Source organism: Anas acuta, chromosome W (genome assembly GCF_963932015.1).
Source record: "Anas acuta chromosome W, bAnaAcu1.1, whole genome shotgun sequence".
NCBI classification, from domain to species: domain Eukaryota; kingdom Metazoa; phylum Chordata; class Aves; order Anseriformes; family Anatidae; genus Anas; species Anas acuta.
This window is the reverse complement of record NC_089016.1, coordinates 1,106,095-1,130,616: the sequence shown is the minus strand read 5'-3', so window position 1 is coordinate 1,130,616 and position 24,522 is coordinate 1,106,095. Positions and strand designations below refer to the sequence as shown.

Below are 24,522 nucleotides of genomic sequence, written 5' to 3'. Positions count from 1 at the left end.
AGAACTGTGTTCTGGGGGCGGGAATGGGAAGGAGCCAGGCCTTCCCTGGGATGGCATCTGCCTACTTGCCTGGCTACGGGGTTGGCCTTGGGATTTGTGTGAAGGGACCCCATGGCTCAGTGACCCACTGAGGGCTTTGCTCCAGCTCTGGGAATCCCTAATGAACGTTGTGACTCCAGCCAGGAGTTCAGCAGTGCTGCTTCTGCTGGAGCAGTTGTCAGCTCCCAGAGCACACCAGCAGCTTTGCTTCCTGCAGGTGCTGCTATGCTTCACGAGCTCTCAGAACAAAGATGGAAAGGAGAGAGCCATGGAGAGGATCTGGAGGCTGACTGGTTTCATTTCTACCCGTTTTCATCACGAGGTAAGGACACAGGCACCCTCCAGCCAGGCCGTCTGCCCTTCCCTATGTTCCAGGGCAGCCTGCAGCTCAGGGGTGCCTGTGAGGCAAAGCTGGCCACAGGTGGGGGCCGTCAGCACAGCTCTGCCCTGAAGGGAGGGTCTTTCTTTCTCCTTCCCCCTGATCTTCCCTCCCCAGGTGCTGCTCTCTGACTTATTGTGTCCTGTCTTTCCTCCCTCCCTTCCCTTCTCCCTTCCTCCCTTTCATCCTTTGTTTCCTTCCATAGCCAATTGGAAAATACTTCCAGTCTTCTCAGAGGACAACCATTGTCCTCAGGACACTTGAGACCATTAGAGACTGCTGCATCGACGACAACAAGAATCAGTGGGCCAAGTTCACGCTGGAAGTGGCCGCGAGAGACTCTGCCTCCTGGCTGATGGATGTAAGCAGCGGATTGCCCTGCCCTTGAGCCCTTTCATCCCTTGCTCACATCCTGCCTCTCATACCCAGCAGCAGTTCCAGTGGCAGCTGGGCAACTGGCTGCAGTCCAGCGGCAGCCACATTCTCTCCTGTGTCCCTTCCAGGTGGAAAGGATTCTGAGATTCCTCCATGAAAACCTGAAAAGGAGCGACAGCACATCTTTACTCCGGCAGAGCTTCTTCTTAGTACTGAAGGCACTGACTAACCAGTTTCCCAGGGAAGCTCTCTTAAGCGTGCTGACCAACCTTCCGCCACTTGACAGGTACCACCCCAACAGCTCCCTAAGCACACAGCGGGTCAGGGCCAGGGCTGTAGGATAGCCTGGGACCTGCGGGGCTTGTCTGGGTCACAGCTTTGTGGCCAGGGCAGCCCTGCCAACAGAGTGTTCTGGGCTTGCAGCACTACGCTGGACATGTGGAAGGTGATGCTTTCCTTTCCAATGACTTCAGAGAAGATCTTGGAGGAGCTACAGAATGTTCTCGAGGACAAACGGGTGTGCAGGTCTCTGCAAGCCCAGCCTGTGCACACCAGCCTTCTTAAGTTCGCTGTGAGTAACCAGAGAACACACCTTGCTCCTCTTCAGGGCTGTGTGCGCTCCTCCGGGAGAGGCACAGTCCTCTCCCTGCCCCATCTTCCCCAACCTGTCGCCTCTTCCAGGACTCATAGACACAGCCCCTTAGGGCCAGCACCAGCCCCCCTACATCAGCCATATGGGGTCCCTGTGCACAAAGACGAAGCCTACCCCTTTACAGGCAGTGCTCACTTTTCTCCATCTCTGGCATCCCCCTACCTTGCCCTTCAGAATGGAAACCTGCAGCAGTGGCAGGGCCAGGGGTATTATCACAGCAATGGCTGAGGCTGGGACAGAGCCGTGGTCTTTGCACAGCCTGGGCAGGCTGTGAGGCCGGGGACAAGTAGCACCTGTAGCCTGCTTTGTGCCAGTTCATGCTGCTCTGTTGCTCCTCAGAGGCATGGCAGCAAGAGGCTGCGGACAGCCAGAGGGCAGGAGGAGCAGGCAAAGAAAAGGTGCCGCGTGGTGCCATGCACAGGGCACAGAGGGGCCCTGTTTTCTTCTGCAGGCACAGCTGCCCCAGGATGAGCATCTGGACAGGCACCTGGGTGCATTTCCCCCGCACCCTGCCCTGAGCTGCCAGGGGAGCCAGGAGCTGCGTGGTGATGGGCATGCTGCAGGCTCTGCCCATCTCTCACGGCTGTGGTCTTTTCAGATGATGCATCCAACTGAACATGTACTATCGAATTTACGTGACCCAAAAAAGCTCCTGACGCTTCTGAGTCTTAACAGCCTGCCGATCCTCTGGCTGGTGCTCAGAGCCCTCGTCATGCTGTCGGAGACATCTCAGATGGTGAGTCGGACTTTGCCAAACAAAGCCCTGTTGGCAGCCTGGTGCTGGGACAGGAGGCAACACCATGGCTTGTCATTAGCTGGGAGTCAGGAGGTGGGGTGATGGTGGCGGTGGGGCCTGGTGGCTGCCTGTGCAGCGTCCCAGGAGCTTTCCAGATGGATTCCCTGGGGGACATGTGCAAAGCAGGTGACTAAGGGGGAGAAACGGAGCCCTTGCTCTCATCACCTCCCTTCCCCATGCCCTGCTCTCCCAGCTACTTAATCACCACATTCGTGGCCATTGCCTGATGGAAGGTTGCTGGTGAGATTCCCATGGCAGCTGCCAGGAAGTGAGCAGGAGGCTGGTGCTCTGGAACCAGAGCATCCTGGCCAGGGTGGCTGTCCACCTCTTGACTAAATACATACGGTGTCTTTCCGTACAGGTGACGGACGTGCAGGTCCTGCTGCCAGAAGTCATGGAGACTCTGCAGTATGAAAACACGCACATCAACATGAAGGCCCTGACTATCTTCAAAAATGTGATTCGTCATCTGGAGAAGAAGGAGGCCAGCCACATCGCTCTGGCACTGGCTGGGAGACTCCTGCCTCTGTTTAACGATGTAAGACTGCTGTTGGTGACTGAGCCCCGCAGATGGGCACCCTGCAATGGCACTGCCCTTCGTGCCAGGCCTGTGGGCAGCACTCGGGCAGGGCCTTCTCCTCTCTCTGCTCTTCTGGGTTATGGTGGGCTGTCTTCTGGGCTCTGCAGTCCAGCAGGGCTTCTCGCTGTCAGGTATCCAACTCAGCACAGCCAAAAGTTCCCTGTGCTGAGGCAGAAAGGCAGAAGCTGAGGAGACAGAGTGTGCCCCAGAAGCCTTACCGAAGCCCTTTCCCAGGGGAGCTCTGCTTTGACATGGCTGGTGCAGCTACTAGCAAAAGTGGGCTGGCTTGTAGCACACTCCATGGTACAGGCACCCCGTGCAGGAAACCTGTTGCTTTGCCTTGTGCAGGCCTCCAGCTCCTTTGTTCCAAACATGAGGCTTCACCCTTCACATCAGCCACCCTACGGCCCTTGATCCCCATGGACAGGGGGAGGCTGGCAGTTGGTGAAATCCTCCTTTTGCCCTCCCTAACAGGTGTCCAGTGAGGTGCGAGAATGCTCCATGCTCCTCTTCAAAGACTTGATGGAGTCTGTGCTGTGGTGGAAAAAAGGAGAAATGAAGAAGACGGTGCACAGGGCCATTATTCCACTGCTTTTCCGGATGAGTGACAACACTGAGAGTGTGGCCAAGGTACAGATTTCAGACCTGGCCATTGACGTGGGCACTGGGTGTGCTGACACCAGAGGGGTATTCTGGGCATGGGGGGGCCAGGGCAGCAGGCAATCAGACACTTTAGGTATGTGTGTGCGGTGCCATCTCCCTGCCTCTGCTTCTCCACAGGTCTCTGCAGTAATCCTACTTGCTTGTGCAAAGTTCCTGAAGTGGAAACAGCTTGAGCAGCTGGCTCAGACTGAGGACATCTGGAAGATTGGGGAGTACTTGGTAAGGAGAACCACACAGCCCCAGGCCCCATATGGACAAGCCTGTCTGACATGCCCAGGCTGCTCCAGCCCAGAGTCCCCCGCCTGCAGCTGCATCGTGGCTCCGTTCCCTCCAGCACAGAGCCCCAAGGGCTCCTCTGCAGGCCCCTCTGCCTTCCCCACCCCCAGGATGCGGGAGGAGACCCTAGCCCATCTGGGCCTTGGCAGCGGGACAGAACAGTCTCCTAACTCTTTCCAAACCTCAGCCCCACAGAGCTCCTGGCTGGGAGCTGGGGATGGCCTGGGGGAAAGGGGAAGGGGGGTGCTGGCAGGAGGGAGTTGTCTGTCTGGCTGGGGAGGGTCTGTGAGCTCTGTGCCCTTGTTCTTTCTCCAGCTCAAGCAGAAGAGGAGCAGGGTGGAAGGATACCTGCAGCAGAGCCTGCCATACCTGTGGGATGATCAGACCAGCTTGCGACAGAAGGCTGTCAAATTCGTCGGTGAGCCAAGGCCCTGCTTCCCTGTCTGGGCCCTGCCGTGGCAGCAAGGCCCAGCCCTGTGGGCCCTGAAGCCCCTGATTGTACCCCCAGGAGCCCTGTGCCTCCCTCAGACCCCTGCCCATGCAGGTGGGCCTGGGGTGTGCCTTGCTCAGGTTCCTCCTTGGGCACTGTGCTTGCAGGGGGGCTGGGGGCGGGGGGCAGCGCCTGTCTATACCAGGGGCTGTGATGGGGAGCAGGATCTGACTGGTGCTCTTTTCCTAGCGTTTGCTGCAATGCACTCCAGGGACCTAGACAAAGAAGACCTGCATGTGATCATCACCTGTGAGTGAGGGCAGTGCTGGGGGTGCTGGGACCAAGTGACAGGGGGCAGAGCCCATGCAGTCTGCAGCCTTGTCCTGCTCCAGGGAAATGCTGCAGGGGCAAAGGGACATGCTAGCCGGACCTGTTCCTGCTGGCCCTAGAAGTATACGATGGGGTTGGCATGGTCCAGAGTGATGCTGGATGGTCTCTGTAGGTCAACAGGTTGCATCTCTGCTCTGTGTCTTTCTGTCGCAGTCCTCCGAATGCAATGTGACACCCATCCATCGATCCGTATCCTGGCAGCTGGGACCATAGAGATCCTGCAACGTCAAGTACAGCAGCAACCCGCATCAAGATGGGCTAGGCTAAAAGCACTGCGCTGCTGGCCGTGAAAAGATAGGGAGCCGCAAAGCTTCCCTGGGGAAGAGCTCTCTGAATAAAACTGCAACTACACGACCAGTCCCTTGGTATCCTTCAGTATTTGTCTTATGTGGCCAGGTTTTGATAGGGGGGTTCTGCAGGGGCAGCTTGTGTGAGAAGAGCCCAGGGGATACTGCAAGGCAAGCGAGGACCATCCCCAGAGGGCTCCAAAAAGGACTCGCCGCCAGAGGAGCCCATGGAGGAGGAGGTGGATCTGTCCTGAAGGAGGCTGCAGTCCATGGAGAGGCCCCACAGAAGCAGACTCTGGAGTGGAGCTGCTGCCTGTGGAGAGCAGCCCACAGTGGAGCAGGAGGCCTGGGCCCCCCTTCCCCATTCTCCTGTGCTGCTTGTGGGAAGGAGGTAGAAGAGTGTGTAAGCGAGGAAGGTGTTTCTCATTTGTTTTCGATTCTCACTGCTGGAGTTCGTTATTGACAGGAACAAAGAGAACGATGTTTGGGTGCTTTGGGGAGATACATGTTTCCTCAGATGAGAAGCACCGGTTCACTGGAAACAAACTCGTGTCCCCCTGGGAGGTGTTTGTGGACCACAGGGAAGTGCTGCGGGTCCCCAGGAAAATGCCTGGATGCCCTTGGACGTCGTGCTTGCATACCTTGAGGAGCTGTTACATTGCACAAAGGAGATGCTTGCATGCTCCAGAGACATGCCGGGGTGCCCCTGTGTTGTGCTTCCTTGCCCCAAATCTAGGCTTGGGCACTCTGGGCATGTTCTTGTGTGCCTCCAGGAGAAGATGGTGTGCTCCTGCAAGGTGCTTGGATGCCCTGAGGAGATGCCAGCGTGCCCTAGGAAAATGCTTGGGTACACCAGGGAGATCCTTGGTCTTCAAGGGAGGTGATTGCGTTCTCCAGCAAGGTGTTTGGCTGCCCCATGCTGGTTTACCTTAGGGAGATGCCTGGGTGATACAAGGATGTTCTTGGGTGCCCCTTTTACACAGTTGGATGCCCACAGATGATGCTGCTCTTTCCCAGGGAGGTGCTTGGGTCCTCCCTCCAAGGAGATGCTTCTTTTCTAAGGGGAAATGCTTTTGGGTAACGCAAAGAGGTTCTGGGATGCAACAGGAGATACTTGAAGGATGTACTTGGGTGCCCAAGGGAGATGATTTGGTGCTCTAGGTAGAATCCTAACTTCTCCAAGGAGATGTTTTTGTGGTGTGGGAGAATTTTTCAGTGCATCCACAGTGAGATGCTTGAGTGCCAATAGGAGATGCATGGGTCCACCAGGAAAATGCTTACGTCCCCTGGGGATATGCTTGGGTGCCCTGCTGACATACTTGAGTGACCCAGGGAGGGGCTCCTGCCCCCTGCAGAAGCTCTGGGGTTCCAAGGGAGATGCTTCCCATCTCCAATGAGATACTTGTGTGCCCCTGTCCTGGTTTCAGTTAGAACAGATTTAATTTTCTTCCTAGTAGCTGGTAGAATGCTGTGTTCTGGCTTAGGATGAGAAGAGTGCTGATAACACCCCAATGTTTTAATTGTTGCAGAGCAGTGCTTATACCAAGCCAAGGACATCTCAGCTTCTTGCTCTGTCCTGCCAACGGGCTGGCTGGGGGTGCAGTAAGAGCTGGGAGGGGACAGAGCCAGGACAGGTGACCCAAACTAGCCAAAGGGGTATTCCATCCCATCTGACATCATGCTAAACAATATGTAGGGGTGGCCAGCCGGGGGAGTGGGGCCAGACTGCGTGGGGTTAGGCTGGGCATTGGTCAGCGGGTGGTGAGCAATTGCATTGTGCATCACTTGTTTGTACACATTATTAGTAGTAGTACTATTATCACCATTGTATTATTTTTATTGTTGTTATTATTAGTATTATTATTTTCCTGTCTTATTAAACTGTCTTTATCTCAACCCACGGGCTTCACTTTCCATTTCTCTCCCCCGTCCCAGAGAGGGAGGGGGGAGGGTGAGCGAACGGCTGTGTGGTATTTAGCTGCCAGCCGGGTTAAACCATGACAGTCTTTTGGGCGCCCAACATGGGGCCTGAAAGGTTGAGATAACGGCAGATCTGACCAGAGAGTGTTAAACTAAAATTGGTATAAGTATTAGATCTGCTTAATAGTTACTTGTCATAATGCTGATTGCTTTAATCTCAAGTCCAGAGAAGGGCGACGAAGCTGGTGAGGGGTCTGGAGAACAAGTCCTACGAGGAGCGGCTGAGGGAGCTGCGCTTGTTCAGCCTGGAGAAAAGGAGGTTCAGGGGCAACCTTATTGCTCTCTACAGGTATCTTAAAGGAGGCTGTAGCGCGGTGGGGGTTGGTCTGTCCTCCCACGTGCCTGCTGACAGGCACCTGGGGAGTTTTAGGTTGGATGTTAGGAAGAACTTCTTTACCGAAAGGGTTGTTAGACATTGGAACGGGCTGCCCAGGGAAGTGGTGGAGTCACCATCCCTGGAGGTCTTTAAAAGACGTTTAGATGTAGAACTTAGGGATATGGTTTAGTGGGGACTGTTAGTGTTAGGTCAGAGGTTGGACTCGATGATCTTGAGGTCTCTTCCAACCTAGAAATTCTGTCTGCCGCTCCTGTTTTCCAAATTGAGTATTATAGCACATTATTTTCCGTATGTGCTCTCTGTCATGTTGTTTATCCTCTCCGGGCCCTGGTTTCAGATCATTATGGTACTGTGTGTTGTAACAGTGGCTTATGAGAAGATGAAATATCTGGTCATGACTCTAACTTGGTATTTGTACTCAGTAACATCGTCGACTCTATACTTTGCAAACCGTATCTCGGAAACTATTAGCAATTATACCTGTTGCCTTTTCTCATCAGGGATCCAATCTGTGGAGGGGAAAGGGGAAGATATTTTTTCTTACTCGATCACTCTCCCTTTCTCCTTCACCACCCTCTTATCCTCCAAACTTGTTACAATAGCTCTCCAAGGTACTAAATATCCTTGGGATACAAGGAACACCCTCAAAATCTAAAAGCTTACCCCACTTGCTTTTCAAAATTAAACTTTTTTAAGAAAAATGTTTAAAGTTTAGACACTTACTCTGAAATAAGGAAATGATTAGATCTTCTTTCAATCCCCCCCCCAGCCCCAAGACACACACACGAAAAATAATTATGGATGCGATTATGGAAGCATTGACAAAGGCAAGCGTGATTAATATGTTAAAATTAGAATTACAAAATATCCAGAGTTGAAGGGACCCACAAGGATCATTGAGTCCAAATCCTGGCTCCACATAGAACCACCAAAATTCAGACCATGTCTGAGCGCATTACCCAAACACCTGAACTCCAGTAAGCTTGGTGCCATGACACTTGGGGAGCCTGTCCCAGTGCCTGACCACCCTGTGGGTGCAGAACCTTACTGTGCAGTTCCTAACACCCAGCCTCATCCTCCCCTGTCGCAGCTCCATGCTGTTCCCTCGGGTCCTGTCGCTGTCCCCAGAGAGCAGAGCTCAGCGCCTGCCCCTCCACTCCCCTTGTGAGGGAGCTGCAGGCCACCATGGTCCGTCCCCCCCCCCAAGCCTGCTCTGCTCTGGGCTGAACAAACCAAGGGACCTCAGCTGCTCCTCATCTGTCTTGCCCTCTAGACCTTTCCCCATGTTTGTAGCCTTCCTTTGGAGGCTCTACAGTAGTTTTGTGTCTTATACTATGGTGCCCAAAACTGCACGCAGTACTCGGCATACCACTACTTATACTATACTTGAGTATTCACAAAATATTTGAGAACTGTATCTCCAGCTATTAAAGTTGGCTTTCTATTTCTATTTAGCAATCTCTCCACAAATATATCCCTTTTACATCCCAAGCCAAAATAGTAACACCATTAAAACACGATGATTTTACATTAACTTCAAATAAGCTAAAGACTTTCAACACCTCACCAGCTCCAGCTCGGATCCACTAATTTTTCCCTGTTGGTTCCCTGGGATTTCAATAACAGAAGTCCCACTGATTAAAGTTTTCAGGTTTATATTAAATTACAATGCAGCTCTGCCCTTATATCCAAAAATATAAAATTAGAATTACTTATATTGCAGTTCAGGATCCTATAAGAACAAAATTCTCAGAATTTAAGAATTTATAGTTTTGTCATAAGCAAAGAAAGCAAAGAGGAGAAAAGGCCATTAAGAAAAGGAAAGATATAAAGCTTTGGTAGCTGTGGAATTTCTTCTTATTCAACAGGAAATATGACAAATGTAAGCAGTCAAAAAGAAGGGGCCAAGAATATTTTTATCATACATGTCACAATCAGAGCACCAAGTGAACCTATTGGTAGAAGTGCTATCTAGGGCATAAAGTCAGTAACAAAGAGAAAAGCACCCAAGTGCTTTTTACTGAAACACTCTTATCCTGATGTCAGATTGCTGGGAAGATGCTTGCTCACTTGTTGGGAACTATGTTGAGTTGTACCCAAATATTGTACTGAAACTGACACTCAAGGAGGAAAGCAACCTTGGAAATGACTTAAGCTTCACCATTTCAAACACTGTTAGACTGATACTGTTTAGGTGGTTGAATCCAGTATCCCCACAAAGTCCTCAGTTGTCTACTGCAACAGATCGGCATTGTCTGCATTTCTACAGCTACCACTACAGTTGGTGCTCAGATTTCTTCTGAAAGTAAATAAGCGTTACTTAAATTGAAAAGTAAAACCTAAATTTCTCTCTTACCATTTCACTTTGCAGCATCAGGCAAATTCTTTAACTCTCAGTCAAGACAGTATTTGAATGATAATATACTTGCAAAAAATATGTATTCCCTACTGTTTAAAGGCAGATTAAATCTACGTCAAGTCCCTGCCATAAAAGGACTGTCTCCCAGGGAATAAATTTGTGCACTTGCCCCATGCACACGCTCATACCAAAGAGATACAGAGCTTGAATATACTTTAAAAAAACAATATCTTAATAGAAATAACTGGAAAAGGAAACCTGTATTTCATCTTCCATTAAATTTTCCATATCTAAAAAGCATTGAAAAAGAATTTATTATATTTATATACATATATATATGTATATATATATATATATATTTTTTTTTTACCTTCGCATTGCTCTGGTCCTGTGAAGGCACACAGCCTCTATTTTCTGGTACATTCATTATGCCAGTAATAAATTCTGGCAGTTGAACCTTTAATAAAAAGAAGTGAATAAATTTAAATACAAAGATGACTGAAACACAAAAGTAGTACTAACACCAAGTAAAGCTACGATTTTCTCCAGCTTGCTAATGTTTTGAACACCAAAAGCTACTTTTTCTTTAGTCTTTAGAAATACAACTGTTCTAAGAGACAAATGACATGTAAGACTCAAATTAACTCAGGACAACCTTTACAGTTACTGCCCTAAAAGCAGCTGCCTTTTTTTTTTTTAAAAAAAAAAATGGCCTCATGTGTAGTGTTTTTTTTTTTTAAAAAAAAAAAAAAGTTAAGAAAAGCAATTGCATCTTCCTGAATTTTAGTCCTCCTTTATGTCTTTTGTAGAACTGTTTGAGTGCAGATTCTCTAAACTTAAGTAGGCAAGTTTGTTACAAGCATACCTGTCAGACTCATACAACAATTTAGGTTAGAAGGGATCTTTTGAGATCACCTAGTCCAGTTACTTGCTTGAAGCAAGACAAGTTAGACCAAGTTGCTCAGTGATGTCTTATCCCTACAAGACATATCCCTTACCCCAAGCCAAAGTTAATATCTCTAAAGGCAAGATTCCACATCTTCTCCGGGCAACCTGTTCCAGTATTTGACTACTTTTTCATGGACACAGCTTTATTCCCAACTCAGGAGGAAGAGTTACTCCAAGCAATTGAAATATCCTGTCCTTTACTGACTAATTTTTCCTCTAATAATGCATGTTACCTTCCTGCAAGCAGACAGATAACTCCTCTCTGTAATTTTTGTTACAAGCTAGAAATAGGTGCAGCTAATTCCAATGTTTACTATTTTTTCATTATAAGTTTCCTTTGTCTTTTAATCTTCCCATGCTCTAGAGAGCACAGAATCAAATACAATCATGTGGCATGCTTGTATTTTAAACTTCCTTTAATTGCTACTAATACACAACCATCAGACCCAGCAACACGGGTTCAGGAAAGTCCATCTCACTAATTTGATATCCTTTTATGATAAGATCACACTCTTAGTAGAGGAAGGGAAAGCAGTGGATGTAGTTTTCCTGGATTTTCACATGGTTTTTGATTTTGTCCCTCATGGTCCTTCTAGACAGATTGCCTAACTGTGAGGAAAACAGACTCACAGTAGGACATTTGGACTCAATTTTTGCAGGTCCCTTCCAACTGCATCCATCTTATTCTGATCTTTGTTACCAGATCAAAATATACAACCAAATTTTTGTTATTTCCATAGTCAGACTGCAATATGTACTACAACTTCTCTAGCCTGGAGCATGGCCTCATGTGTAGCGTTATAACATCTGAAGCACAAGAAACTGCAACAGATGCTTGACTGAGTAGCTGAAGTGGAACCTCTTGCGGTCTCTGGAAAAATCTAACATGAAGATACATGAAGAATATGGAGATCTTTTTTTGCCATTAAGAGCGAGGTATTTTTCAAAATGAAAACCAAAACTATTTGGACTGCCTATCAACATATATCCAAAACTCCATGACACATTAATCACTAAGCTTTGATCCATCTACATCAAGTCTCTACAATTCAGTTTTCAGTTCTGTTTGTGAGAAAGAACAAGATACTCAGTGGAGCTGTGATCTACCCATCCAGCAAGACAGCAGAAATATGCAATTTTTGAATGGATCTAAGATCTCTTAAAGATTTAATAATTTAAAGTCATCTGTTCCTCCAGAGAAAAGGAAAGTCATTTGTGACTAATTCAAGACTTCCGTATATATTTTAGATGCACTGTAAATCCATAACTGGAATCAGAAATATGGTAAAACAGAGATCAAACAAACAAAATACTTACAGGGGCTATGCTTTCCTCTTCAGATACAAGTGCAAGAGCATAGCACTTCTGACATATATCTATGATATCTAACATATTGCTGCTTGCTAAGAAGGTATCTGTTAGAGGATGCACGGCCGAAAGCACGACAGACACCAGTAGAGTCAGATCATGCTGCTCCCATTTATTGCCCGAATAGCCTCGCTTTTATAGTGAACTTAACAGGGGCGGATAGTGTCTCACACAAGATTATTGGTCAAAAGCACTCGGACAAACAACTACAAGAAAACAACCCCACCTGCAAGAAAACAACCCCCTTGTGATTAGCAGTCACATAGACCTTGTCCTTGAAGCCAGCTACTGGTAACAATATTTTTCTGAATTCCTCAATTGGGCGATGTGGGAACACTGTCATGGGAACTTCTCATAGCTGCCCTGGTAGCTTGGTTTGCTCAGCTACAGCAGGCCATGGGATTTTCTAAGGCCTACTCCTGGTTGCTTAAGGCAAGCTCAGATCGAACAATTGTTCCACGGACTCACGTCCACGCCCTGTACGCCAATTGCCAATTCCCAACAGGTATCATAGGCTTTTTTAACGTCAGCATAATTTTCTGGCTTTTCCATGTTTTCATGTGATAATCCTAGTTTGTCATGTAACAAATATTTCCAAGTTTCCATCACATCATTAAGTAATACCGTGAAATCTCCGTGGTGCTAATAGGACAGAAAAAACAAACAAACAAACAATGTTTTATGTTCAGCATAGCTTTAAAAGTTACTTTAAAACAAGATACATATATATATATATATCTTACAGAACAAAATTATAAACTAAATATTTGCATTTGTAACGAACAAAGTAGTACTTATAATTGAAGTTATTCCGGTGCTTTGGTCTTAGAGCTAACTTTTTGAAATAAAGTCCTTTATCCTGATCTTTAAAATGCCAGGCATATATTTTCAACTTTACTCATAAGAAAATAAATTGATTTTCACAGGACTACTGTATAAATACAGTTAATTATTTGCAGAAATAGAGTTCATCACAGCAGACATTTACCTTCCAAAAGCAGTAAATAATATTAACATGGTTCAAGTAGTGATCTGGGAAAACATACACCATCTCCCAACCAAAATGAACATTTTTCCCCCCTCCCACGTTAATACTTTACTATAATGTTGATAGCACTGCTACACAGATCTAACAAATGTATTAAAGCAACACACACCTAATTATATCCATATATCCCTTACTAGTATCATAAATAACATCAACCATATGACACTATCTTACACCCACCTTTGGGCCCACACTCCCTTACAGAATGATTAGATTACATTCCCATGCACCCATCTGCCTCCTTCCCTTTAGTCCTTCCTCCCCCCCCCAATGAAAGAGAACTATAACTTGACAGTCAATTAGAAGATTTAATAGCAATTAATAGAGTTAAAGTGCAAATAAAGTAGGCAAAAAAATGACATAATGTGGGTAGCACAATAACTACCAGCATGTTTTCAGCAACTGAAGAATCTTTCCCTATTCTAGGCAAAAAATAAAATTTATTTTATTTTTTGTATCCAAGTAATATAATGTATCCAAGTAATGTAAGAGGCTGGTTTCACAGCTGCAGTCCCTTTCCTTTTTCTACTCTCGAGAGAAGTGCACTCCGTTGACCTTTGATAGACAGAAACAGAAAATACATCAAGAGGAAGGACTAAAATCACATTTGATTTATCTATCAGTTACTTTCCCCCTCCCCTCCCCCCAAAGGATTTACATCAAAATAAGGTCATCTGCTATAAATGCATTTATAAATAGGGGTGCGTCCAATAATGATCCCTAAGCACTTCTGAGATGTGCAAACGCTTGACTGTAAAGCAATAGCTTGCAGTTTTATTATGCAGAAACCAAAAGGGAAAATATAGAAAATGCTTCTTATTAAGTCTTTACACGGAAGAGCCGAAGAGACTAAAAATAAAAGACTAAACATGGGATTATGGACCGCATACAATCTTGTAAATAAGTGGAAAACTTAAGGACCAAAGTTGTTAGCAAAGGTGCCATAGTCGGGGTTTACAAGAACAACAGCAGGGCACAAGTGAAAAGCAAAAAGGTAAAAGTCACAGAAGGCAGGAACAAATAAGGATGGAATTCACAGTTCTAAATCAAAAAGAGTAAGTGACACATCCCTCTTATTTGAGTAAAACTGAATGAGGTCTTAACTGGATTGCAGCCTACAACCTTCATTGTCAGCAAGAAGACGGGAGAGTTTAGGAAATGCTGCACTTGGGTACAGTATATAACACTACTTAGACGATCTCTTATTTAAAGGAGATGAGTATTGTCAGTGGTTAAAGACTGCAATAATGAGAAAGCCATAAAATAAGTTCAATCCCTTTAAGCAAAACTACATTCACAAAGAATTACAGTCAGAACCTGACTGTAAGTTAAAATACATAGCAAAGGCTTCTGCTACTCTTCTGTCCCCCTCCCCCTCCCCATCACAAGAAGGGCATAGACCTATTACAATGAGTCCAGAGGAAGGCCACAAAGACAATCAAGGGGTTGGAGAACCTCACCTACAAAGACAGGGTGTGGGAGTTGAGACTGTTCAGAAGAGAAGGCTCCAGAGACCTTAAGGGGTCCTACAGCAAAGCTGGGGAGGGACTCTATCAGACAATGTAGGGATAAGACAAGGGGGAATGGCTTTACACCAAAAGAGGGTCGATTTAGATTAGACCTTAGGAAGACATTCTTTGCTGTGAGGGTGGTGAGGCACTGGAACAGGCTGTCCAGAGAAGCTGTGGATGCCCCATCCCTGGAAATGTTCCAGGCTGGGTTGGATGGGGCTTTGGACAACTGGGCTGATGGGAGGTATCCCTGCCTGCTGCCAGGGGAAGTTGGAAATAAATGGCCTTTAAGGTCTCTTCCAACACAAACCGTTCTATGATATGAACTCTTTCCACTTCAGCCCCTCCAAAAATTAAATATATAATATTATAAGCACAACTCAAAGAGATTAGCAGTTGGTCAGAGAAAAAAAAGAGTCTCATTTTAGCTTGGTACTTGTGGAAGAATTTGTTTCAGAACAAAGTAGAACTTCAATATAGTATTTAGTAAACCAAAGCCATTCCTTGCAAGACAAAGGACATGCAGAGATTAGCAAAGTTGAAAATATTTTTGCAGCACTAATATAAGTAAAATTGCACTCCAGGTATTAACTTTCACGATCAGGTGCTCACTGTGGCAGTGTATTCTATTACTTACACAGTCAATTGTCGCAAGTCCGATGTTAAATGAAAAAATAAGTGCGTGATGGTTTCCAACAAGCATATGCCAGCTAACTAATGTCTAAAGGAAGTTCAAAAAGTTCTGGACTTTCATTCCATGATAGACATTGCAAATATTGTGTTTCATGGGCATAGAAAAAACATGTTATAAAGCATCTTCACTTCCTGTGCTTCTTGATAATGTAGCACATTAAATCTCCTTGGACTCCTATTTTAGCATGTTTGAAATCCAGTAGCAACATTTCATGCCTAAATACACCTTTTTAGTATCGCCTAGGTATTGTGAACTTTCTAGGGCTAACTACATAGCAAAGCCATTTCTATTTTGCCATGGAGTTGTTAAAAAAAAAACAAAAAACAAAAAACACACAAACATGATGCACATTCCAGCAATACTATGGTCTCTCCTACCTTCCCTAAATTAATGGTCATTAACCACTTTTCAAACATGTGCTTTCAAGGTTGCTGTGTTTAACCACCATCGCGGTGTTGTCTCTAATTCTAGTTTTTCAGGCATACTCCTAGATTGCAGTATTCCTGTCCGGCACTCTTCCTGATTTGTGAGATTCTGCAATCTGGCAGTCTCCAACCCTCCACTGAGCTTTTAGTGCTTGCATGTGCTCTCTTCTAAGAGGGAGGCTCCCAAACTGTGGCCTATAAAGCACATTATGCAATATAAAGCAACACTTCAAATGGGTTTCCTATTCCAGGAAATGTTGACAGGGCTGCATGCAGATTTAGAAACCCATCCGTGTAAGAGCAAATCTAGAGACATAAGCATCTGATAGCTGTGACATTGAAGTCTGGCAGAAGCAAAGGCAATGAACTTTCAGGCCAAGATCCCAGGCTTAGAAAAGCCAGTATAACTTGCACAGCTAATGGTTTGGGACTGCACAATGTTTTAGAGGGTAGTCCTCAGTACAAGAGGCACACTGACATACTGAAGAGACCCCAGTGATGAGCCACAAAGATGATCAAAGCACCCCTCCTCTGAAGAGGGGCTGAGAGAGCCAGGGCTGTTCAGCCCTGAGAAGAGAAGGCTCAGCAGGGAATGTGTCAATGAGTACAAAGAGCTGAACAGAGGGTGCAAGGAAGGGAGCCAGGCTCCTTGCAGTAGTGCCCCACTGACATGAGAAGATATAACAGGCACAAACACAGGAGGGTCCATCTGATCATCAGGAAAGTCTGTGAGGGTCACTGAGCTCTGGCACAGCTTGCCTAGAAAGGCTGTTATAAATGGCTCAGGATTCAAATTAGGATTAAATAAAAAAATAGGATTTATTAAAAGAATAGAATAAAAAAATAGGATTTATTAAAAGAATATAAAGGAATACCTCTATCGGTGGGATAAGAACATCCCAAATGCTACTTACCTCACTCTGCTCTACAGAGAATGAGAAACCCTCAGCAGAAATACACTGAAGTTGCACAAGCAAACAAAATACACTAGTATTTAAAGCTGAAGACTCGCATACATACTTAAAACACTTCTATCCTCAGCTTGATTTAAGTTATGAAAGCTTTATTTAAGTCATGAAAGTGATCAGTTAGTTAACTTTTAACCTATTCTCCCTTGTCTTATCATTACACTCCTTGATGAACAGTCCCTCCTTCTCTTTCTTGCAGGCCCCCTCCAGGGGAGTGAAGTTGCTTTATTTTACCCCATTTTACTTTGACATGAGCAAAAAGCAGGAGCCATCGCAAACAAAACTGTTGGATAGGTCCAAATCAGCCTAGGGCAGGCATAACAATCTCTCGAGAAGGGGTTGCTACCCCCTCACTCTCCTCAGCGGGAGATGCTTCTGAGGAACAATACAAGTCACTGGGAGCCAGCAGCCACCCTAAGAACCCCAAAAAGCCCGCAGGACAAGCCCTGGACCCTATACCCGGCATTACGAGCCGGCATCGCCGCCAGCACCCGGGACCCACCCCGAGCTCCGAGGGTCCCCCCGCTTCCCCACCGCCCGGCTCCCCGGGCACGCCGCGAGGCCCCAGCGGGCTGAGGCTGCCCCCGCTCACCCAGCTCCGGCCGTCGGGAGGCCGCGGCTGCCGGCAGGGCTCCGGTCCTTTCCGCCGCTTGGAATTGAAATCCTCCGCTGCCGCCCAATGAGGGAGCGCAGGGCCGCTGCCCCGGACGGCCAGGGGGTGGCCCGGGGCTGGGAGGCGCTGCCGGGAAGCGCGGCCGTGCGGGGCCGGAGAGGTGCGTGGGGAGGGCCCGGGGGAGCCGCAGAGGGCTCGGGGCTTTCCCCCGGGCCCGAGCAGGAGCGGGGCTGCGCCGGGGGTTGGGCCCGGGCCCGGGCCCTTGCTGGTAGCGTTGTGGGGCCGCACGGTGTGGGGTGGGCTCCTTTGGGGCAGCCGCTGGGCCCCCAAGGGAAAAGGAGGGAGCGGGAAGGTGAAGGGTGCGGGGAGGGGGGCTGAGCCGCACGGCCGGGTTGTCCCCCTGGTGCTGCCCCAAGGCATGGGGTCTGCCGTGGTGGGGAGCCTTCGAGGTGGCGAGGAGTTGTGTTTGGCCTTAGGAGCGTGGCGATGCGAGTTATGTGGCTGACGTCCTTCTGTCAACGTGGTGGTTTGTTGTGTTGGTTAATAAATGCACGCTACCAACGTGGAGAGCCTCTTTGAGTCCCGCTGATAGCGCCATCAAACTGTGGTGGCTCCCAGGCATGATGTTCAGCCTCGGTGCTGAGCCCTTCAGGTCATTAACGCAACAAAATATGACAAGGGTCTGAAGTTGGAAGCTATCTTTCCATGCTGCACGTGGAGAACATGGTCATTTCTCAAAAGGTGTACGCTGATGTCAAATCAGGGATGATCCCCAAATCAGTTGTGTGCAAGCACAGGAGTCTGATTTTCTTGGAAAGTGCTTGAATGGAGTAAAGCATTAATGTTTCGGTATACTTTTGATCCAGTTGAAAATGAACTTTTTCTGTGCAAGTACAGAGGCATAGAGGCACTGTCTGCAGTTGGGCTGGCTTATGCCATGAGACAAGTAATCTGCAGAATCGTGTTTGCATTTAGAGTTGGGTGGTTTTAATTCTGCTTTTAGTTAGATACCGATTGTCCTTTAAAGAGGTACACCAGGGAAGAGAATTTGAAGGTAATAATAGATATGTTGTTGTCATTTGGTTGAAATTTTTAAAATTACGTGGGTGACTTTTCTGGTACGTAGAGTTACTTAATCCCATGTCTTGATAGGTTGCCATCAGTAGCACAAAACCTGCAGTTGTTACTGATGTCTGTAGAAAAAGTTTTGAATGCCTGTTAGTGAATTAGGTCAGTTAGGTTAGTTAATCTCTTGATAGTTGGAATTAGGTGTTAAATCTGGATCTAATGAGCTGAAGTTGACCTTTTGTGTCCATAAATATGGTGTTACAAGAAATCTTGAGTTGTTGCGCCACAAATACTTTTTTTTCTTTATGCAAATACATAATGCATGCTTTTTAATACTTTCCCTATAGGAACATTGACCTCCATCCTGAAGAAGACATCACTTCCACGATACTTTGACATAGTCCCCTGGAAATGAAGCAAGAGTCTACTAGAAATGCTGCTTACACGGTGGACTGTGAAGGTTATGTGCATATGATAAAATTCAATCCATTTAATAGTGGAGATGCATGTTCCCTCATTGCATACGGTGACAATAACTATGTAGTTGCGGGGACACGTAGATTTCGGTTTATTTTTTTGTTTATTGCTTTTATTAGTTGCTTCCTGAAACTGACAGCATGTCTTCTGACAAAGACTAAAGTCACTTTCCTGCGTCTTTCCTTCCCCATTTTTCCAGGAAGTGTTTTACTCCTTTATTACATTAATGACTTCGGGATATTTGGTCTTAAAGAGAAAAAAATGTATATATAAATACATAATGGTATTAGCATCCTGCTGGTGTAAAGTTCTTTTTGAGTAGGCTGCAATGAAAACAGGAGTGCTCTACTGGAAGAGTAATCCCAGTTCAGTATTTCTTGCAAATGTTTGTGACTACTACCTGGGAACTTAAGCAGTTAGCTTTGGAAATACGTAACTTAACATTTGCTGTATGGTGTTGTTAGAAATGACTCAATCTTCAAAATAGGATTAAATAAAAAAGATGATTTATGAAAAGAATATAAAAGAATAGAGGTAAGCAAACAGTGCTGGGTGCGTCCTGGTGGAGCGGAGACTCCACCAGGCTTTTTTTTAAGGCTTTCAGGTATCTATCAAAGCAGCAAAGATTTCAAATTCCCGGAATAGAAAGGAATAATTAAAATTTCCAAAGTAAGTTTAGAGACATTTGTTTCAAGGAAGGACAGTGGCAAATAGTTACTTAATATACATCTGCTTTCTAGGTTATTATTTTACATCTCTCTCACAGACTGTTAGAAACAGTAAAATAGTTTTTTTTACCTTCACATCATTTCCGGTCACCATATCGTGAAAATTTTTAAAAAGTAAAATAGCGTACTGTGTATATTTTTACGTAATGCTTTTTTTTTTTTTTTTTAACGAGGCACTTTGTTTTTTCCCCTGGATACCTGGCCTCCTTGCTTTTGTTCCCATTATTTCGCATTGCAGTGTGTGCTTATCATGCTGCTGTCAGTGGTTCTGGTTGTATCTATGCTGATATTGAGCCCAAAGAAAGGGCTCTGCATGTTCCTCTGGCAAATCTTCTTTTTGTGCAATGTAGGTTTGTTTCTGCATTTCAGGCGGCAGAACGCTGAGGACCAGAGCTGATGCAATAGAAGATGTTTGGAGCAAATTTGCCAATGACACTAAACTTAGAGGAGCTGTGGACTCTGTTGAGGGTGGAAAGGCTGTGCAGAGAGATCTGGACACATTGGAGAGCTGGGCAATCACCAACCAGGGGAAGTTTAACAAGAGCAAGTACCGGCAAAGTACCAGCAAGTACCCTCCTTTATCCAGAAGTCTTTTGAGAGCTTCAGTATTCAGCCCCCAAGGTAACTCACTGAAGTGATAAATCAGAAGTCGGCTGTTTTCAGGAGAATGTCCAGTTAAGGTCTCAATATGCTTCCATGCTTCAACTTTTTTGGCAGTGCTGAACGGTTTGTTTTCGTAGTAGTAACAAGCAATTTCTTCCAAATGGATAGAATCCAGAATATCTGTAGATTAAACCTATAAGCAACACCTTCAGTTTTCCTAGCTGATGTTTTAATATGAGAAAACAGTTCAAGAGTGCTATGATTTTACAAAGTTGGGTTGCAGTGGTTTTGTTCAGAGTTTTCTGTACAAGTCAGCTTGACCAGTTTGTAAGCAAGAAGGGATTATCTAGTGGAAGTCAATTGTAATATGTTGCTTGGAAACCCAGTTGTTTCTTCCATCTGCTTGCTTTTGCTATTGCTTTTGCTTCTTTCTTCTTCTTTTTTTTTTTTAATCTGAATGCAGGGCATTGCTTTGCCTTCCAGCTTTCTCACTTGCCATCAGCAATAGATGGTCTGAGAGACCAAGCCCAGGAACTTAACGCTTTTGAAGGGAGAATTAAATGCTTTGCTGTCGGATTCTGCCTTTTGTGAAAGCAAGCCTATGTGGCTTGTGACTGAACAGTGAGCTGGTGATTCACCGTTGAGGCCATTCTGAGATTCTGTGCTGACCTTTGCTCATTTGGCTCCATTTTGCTGTAATCCCCCGTTTTGTCAGCAGTTTTGGAAGTGTCCTTCTGGGACAGTACGCTCTTGTTTGAAGGTTTTGTACACTGGAGTGATCCCCCTTATTCATTCCTCTGGCTGAAAAAAACAAGTTTTCCTGTGAAATCTTGTGGGAATGCAGAACTTGTGTCTGTTTGGACTCTACCTACACTTGAGCTATTATTGCTGTCTTAGGCATAACGTGTTTTGGTTAGGAAAGACGAGTTGTTTGTTCTAGAGACTATGATTGTAAGAGGTACTCCTCACGATGTTTTTTTCCTCTCTGAATCTTTCTTCTTACGGAGGCTGTTTATTCTACGGCTCCTCAGGAAGGGGAAAGACGCTGGTTGTTTGTGCTCTTGCTAACGAATGTGGCCGAGGTGAGAGAAAAATATCATTTTTTATGAGAAAAGCTTTGGACTGCCTGAGCCAATGAGTGGGGGAATCAGAGTGTCAGCTTTGCTCGTTATTTGAACAGGTAAGGTTGAAATGTGGAATGTATTCTGTCAGAGTTGAAACCGTCATTTTTAATGGCCAACATTTTTAAGTAGAACTTGCTTTTTTTTATCTATTTTTTTATCTTCTTAGTTTATTTTCCACTGAAATGGAAATGTGAGTGGTTCCTTTCTCAGTGCCTCTGTACTTTGGATCAGGGGCTTGAAAGTGAGTTGTGTGGGGAAGGAACAAAAGGAGAAAACCTTGCAAAGGGAGGTTTTTCAAAGAGCGGCTCCAGCTCAGAGCTGTTGGGGCGAGCCCTGCCTCCAAGGGATGCTTTGAGTGTATTTTAGGTATTTGGGTATTTCTCTTATCTCCTTGAGCTGTTAGATCATAATGCAGGAAATGAAAGTGCTGCATGCTTAAACAGGGTAATAAAACGTATGCACCTGAGGAAGAGACTTAGGACGGAATAGTTTTTTTGAACGGTTAGAGTTTTACATGAATGGCCTGAAAACACCTTAGAGAAAGGTGTGGATTGTTTTCACTTTTCCAAACAAGAAGTAACTGCAGTAAGCTCCCTCCTGCGTGGAACAGAAGTTGCACATTTGTTTTTGTCAGACTAGCTTTCAGTCTATGAAGAAGTTTCTCTACAGGTGACGCTTTGAAGTGGATAGTTTGAAGTGGATAGCAGAACGATAAACAAGAGGAATGCAGTGGTCATGACAAGGACTTGTGATTTGGTATGGAAAGAAAAATGAATCCGCTTTGGGGTGTCTTTTGTTTGTTGGTTTGTTTCCATTTTACAAGAGCAATGGTGCAATCAAGATAATCCCATCTTTACTGTCTCAAAAGATTGTATTTGTTTCTGCATTTCAGTTGGCGGAACGCTGAGGACCAGAGCTGATGCAATAGCTGCAAGGCAAGTGCGTGGAGAAAATGGGAATTTGGAGCCGAAGCTGCAGACTTTGAGGAAGTCGCTACCCTACTACAAATCCATCCTTTCTGTTTGACAGCCTTAGAAGAAAGTAAGTCACCTGTTCTTGCAAAGCTACTCAAATGATCTTTCTTAGCAAGCCTTTGTGCTATGGTATGACATTGGCCTCGACTCGCGCTTTCTTTTGCCACAGAGAGGTATTATCAGTCCTGGCATTGGGAGTTGAGTATATTCGGGGGTAGGCTGAGACTTCCTTAGGTGCCCCCGTGCATGCGATGCGTTGCTACTGGTAACTACTGGCCACCAGTGACCGTTAGTGGTCATGTGTCACAGGCTTTCGGAATGTTTGGTCCGAGCACTGCAGTGCCTAGCAGTTTTTGTGGTTGGTGAGCGTGGGTGGTGCTCTCTTCGTTGCTCTACTAACAGTGGGCTCTTGGCCTCCACAGGTATGTCCTGCTGTCCTTGTTAATAGATCGATTCCTTGAAGTTGTGGTCCTTTGTAGCTTATTGCCCCACTGTTGAAGCTGACTTCTTTGGGATTGGGTAGTCATGGCTGGTTATGTCTGCCTGGCCTGAGAGGGTGTGGGAGAGGATGAACTTGGCAGGTGCTTCATGTCTAAAGAATTTGGGGCCAATTGGTTTAATTTCCGCTGAGGTTGTAGCTGTGGGATTGCCGTTTGATGAGAGATCTTCATCCTGAGCATCTTTTCTATGTGGGCCTAGTGGGTTTCTGGGTTGTCTTCTGAACCAAAACGCTTACTTTCCCTGTGACTTTCATGAGACTTAACTTACCCCGCTCCATTTTTAAATTCATATAGGAAGCTTGCGTCCCGAACCTGTAATGGAATTAAGTTCTGACCCCTACCCCCTTTTTTTTCTTGTTTGTTCGTTTTTTATGGTAGCCAAAACGCTGTAGCAAGTACTGGTATGATTTGTTTCCAAATCATAACTCATAAATTTCAGGTGATTTGAAAGGATCGTTGAAAACAATACTCCAACCCTGATATCAGCACCCGGTTTGTGTTAATGCACCTATTTTTTTATGTCTTAAAATGAGTCTTGTCCTTAAATGCTTTTCCTTTCTGAATACTCATGGAAGAAAGTCATATGGAATGGAAAAAAATGTACCTACCTTGTACGTATAATCTATGTTTTTCTACTAGTGCCATTGTCTCAACACTTCTGGATGGCATAGACAACAGAGGGGAGATTGTGGTAATCGGAGCCACCAACAGACCAGGTTCTATAGATCCTGCTTTACGGAGACCAGGACGCTTTGACAGAGAGTTCCTCTTCAACTTGCGAAATAAAGAGGTGAGAACTTCAATTCAGTGTTAATGCTAATGTGGCAAAGTCCAACTTTCTAGAAAAAAAAAATTACAACGTGAATAAAAGAGTGATATGTGGAGACACTGTGTCGTCCCGTGGAGGGCAAGTCTGGTACTGGATATATATGGTCAAGATGATAGCATCAAGTAGTTAGTTCTAGAATCAACTCTTTGATTCCCAAGTTTGCTTAATTAATTAATCCGTGTAGGCGCTTTCATCTTGACATGGTGTTCTTGGTCTCAGTACTCCTGTATGAATGGATAGGGGATGTATTTGCATTTGATTGTTTCCCGGATCAAAGGTAGTAGTTTGAGTCATAATTATTTTCTTCTTTCTAGTAATTGTAGCAGCTTGAAACATAGTGCTCGAAGTGCTTTCTGCAAATTTACTGACTGAAAAGCAGATTTGATGAACTAATGAGACTGCCACAACGCAAGTTTGCTCAATTTTTGAGAAATTTTTGGAGAAAAAAAGATCTGTTTCTGGATCAATTTTTCATTACAGTATTTTACTCTGGGTCATTAGGTCTCATATTTTGGAAGCTTATTGCAGAAGCTATAAATGCCTTTTCTTTCATTGCGGGTTCCTAGAAAAAGTTTGGTGTAACAAATTAAGAAATACTGGATTTCCAGGTTGAAAATGCAGAGTGTATATTACATAACTGTACAATACTGGAAAGTTTTGCAAATAAGAAAAGTGTATTACTATATGAGGGGTTTTGAGGCCCCTTCAGAAAGAAGGGGCCTTATTTTAATAGCTATTCATCAGCTACAGAATTTGTTCCTCATTTTCTTTATTCTAAGGGGGGAAAAAATCACCAACAGAGTAGCGTACCTTATACATACACATCAGTGAGACCTAAGACAGCTTTATAGAGACTTGTGCCGTCTCCTTAGATCTGTGGTGGGATGAACTGTAGGAAATAGCATTCAGTGTGTGCCCTCAAATGAAGAAAGGGTTTTGGCACAGATTTAGAAGCTGTCTTAATGCAAGAGAAAGAGGCACAGGCTATTCAGGAAAGTTAAGAAACCTCTTTTGTCTTTCAGGAAATGTAAATCCTATTTTACAAGCTGATATACTTGACAGTGATGCCGACGCATCCTTAATGTCTGGAGATGAACTCCC

General features: G+C 45.5%; 1 protein-coding gene and 1 long non-coding RNA gene across 2 annotated transcripts; both read left to right on the top strand.

Moving 5' to 3' along the window:
- Window positions 1-363: 363 nt before the first annotated feature.
- Window positions 364-4,870, top strand: LOC137847460 (maestro heat-like repeat-containing protein family member 6). The gene is made up of 10 exons (XM_068665730.1): window positions 364-779; window positions 922-1,079; window positions 1,217-1,364; window positions 2,044-2,181; window positions 2,603-2,779; window positions 3,296-3,451; window positions 3,602-3,703; window positions 4,076-4,178; window positions 4,440-4,499; window positions 4,734-4,870. The coding sequence occupies exons 1-10, from the start codon at window positions 774-776 to the stop codon at window positions 4,868-4,870; spliced, it is 1,185 nt and encodes a 394-aa protein (XP_068521831.1). The 5' UTR covers window positions 364-773.
- Window positions 4,871-19,089: 14,219 nt separating this feature from the next.
- Window positions 19,090-24,522, top strand: LOC137846983 (uncharacterized). The gene is made up of 4 exons (XR_011090694.1): window positions 19,090-20,012; window positions 22,011-22,159; window positions 23,232-23,382; window positions 24,444-24,522. It is a non-coding gene; the product is annotated as an uncharacterized lncRNA (long non-coding RNA).

Coding starts and splice junctions, on each gene's coding strand:
- LOC137847460 (XM_068665730.1), top strand. Junction 1,365..2,043: donor CCAGCCTTCTTAAGTTCGCT/GTGAGTAACCAG, acceptor TGGTCTTTTCAG/ATGATGCATCCAACTGAACA. Junction 3,704..4,075: donor GGAAGATTGGGGAGTACTTG/GTAAGGAGAACC, acceptor TTCTTTCTCCAG/CTCAAGCAGAAGAGGAGCAG.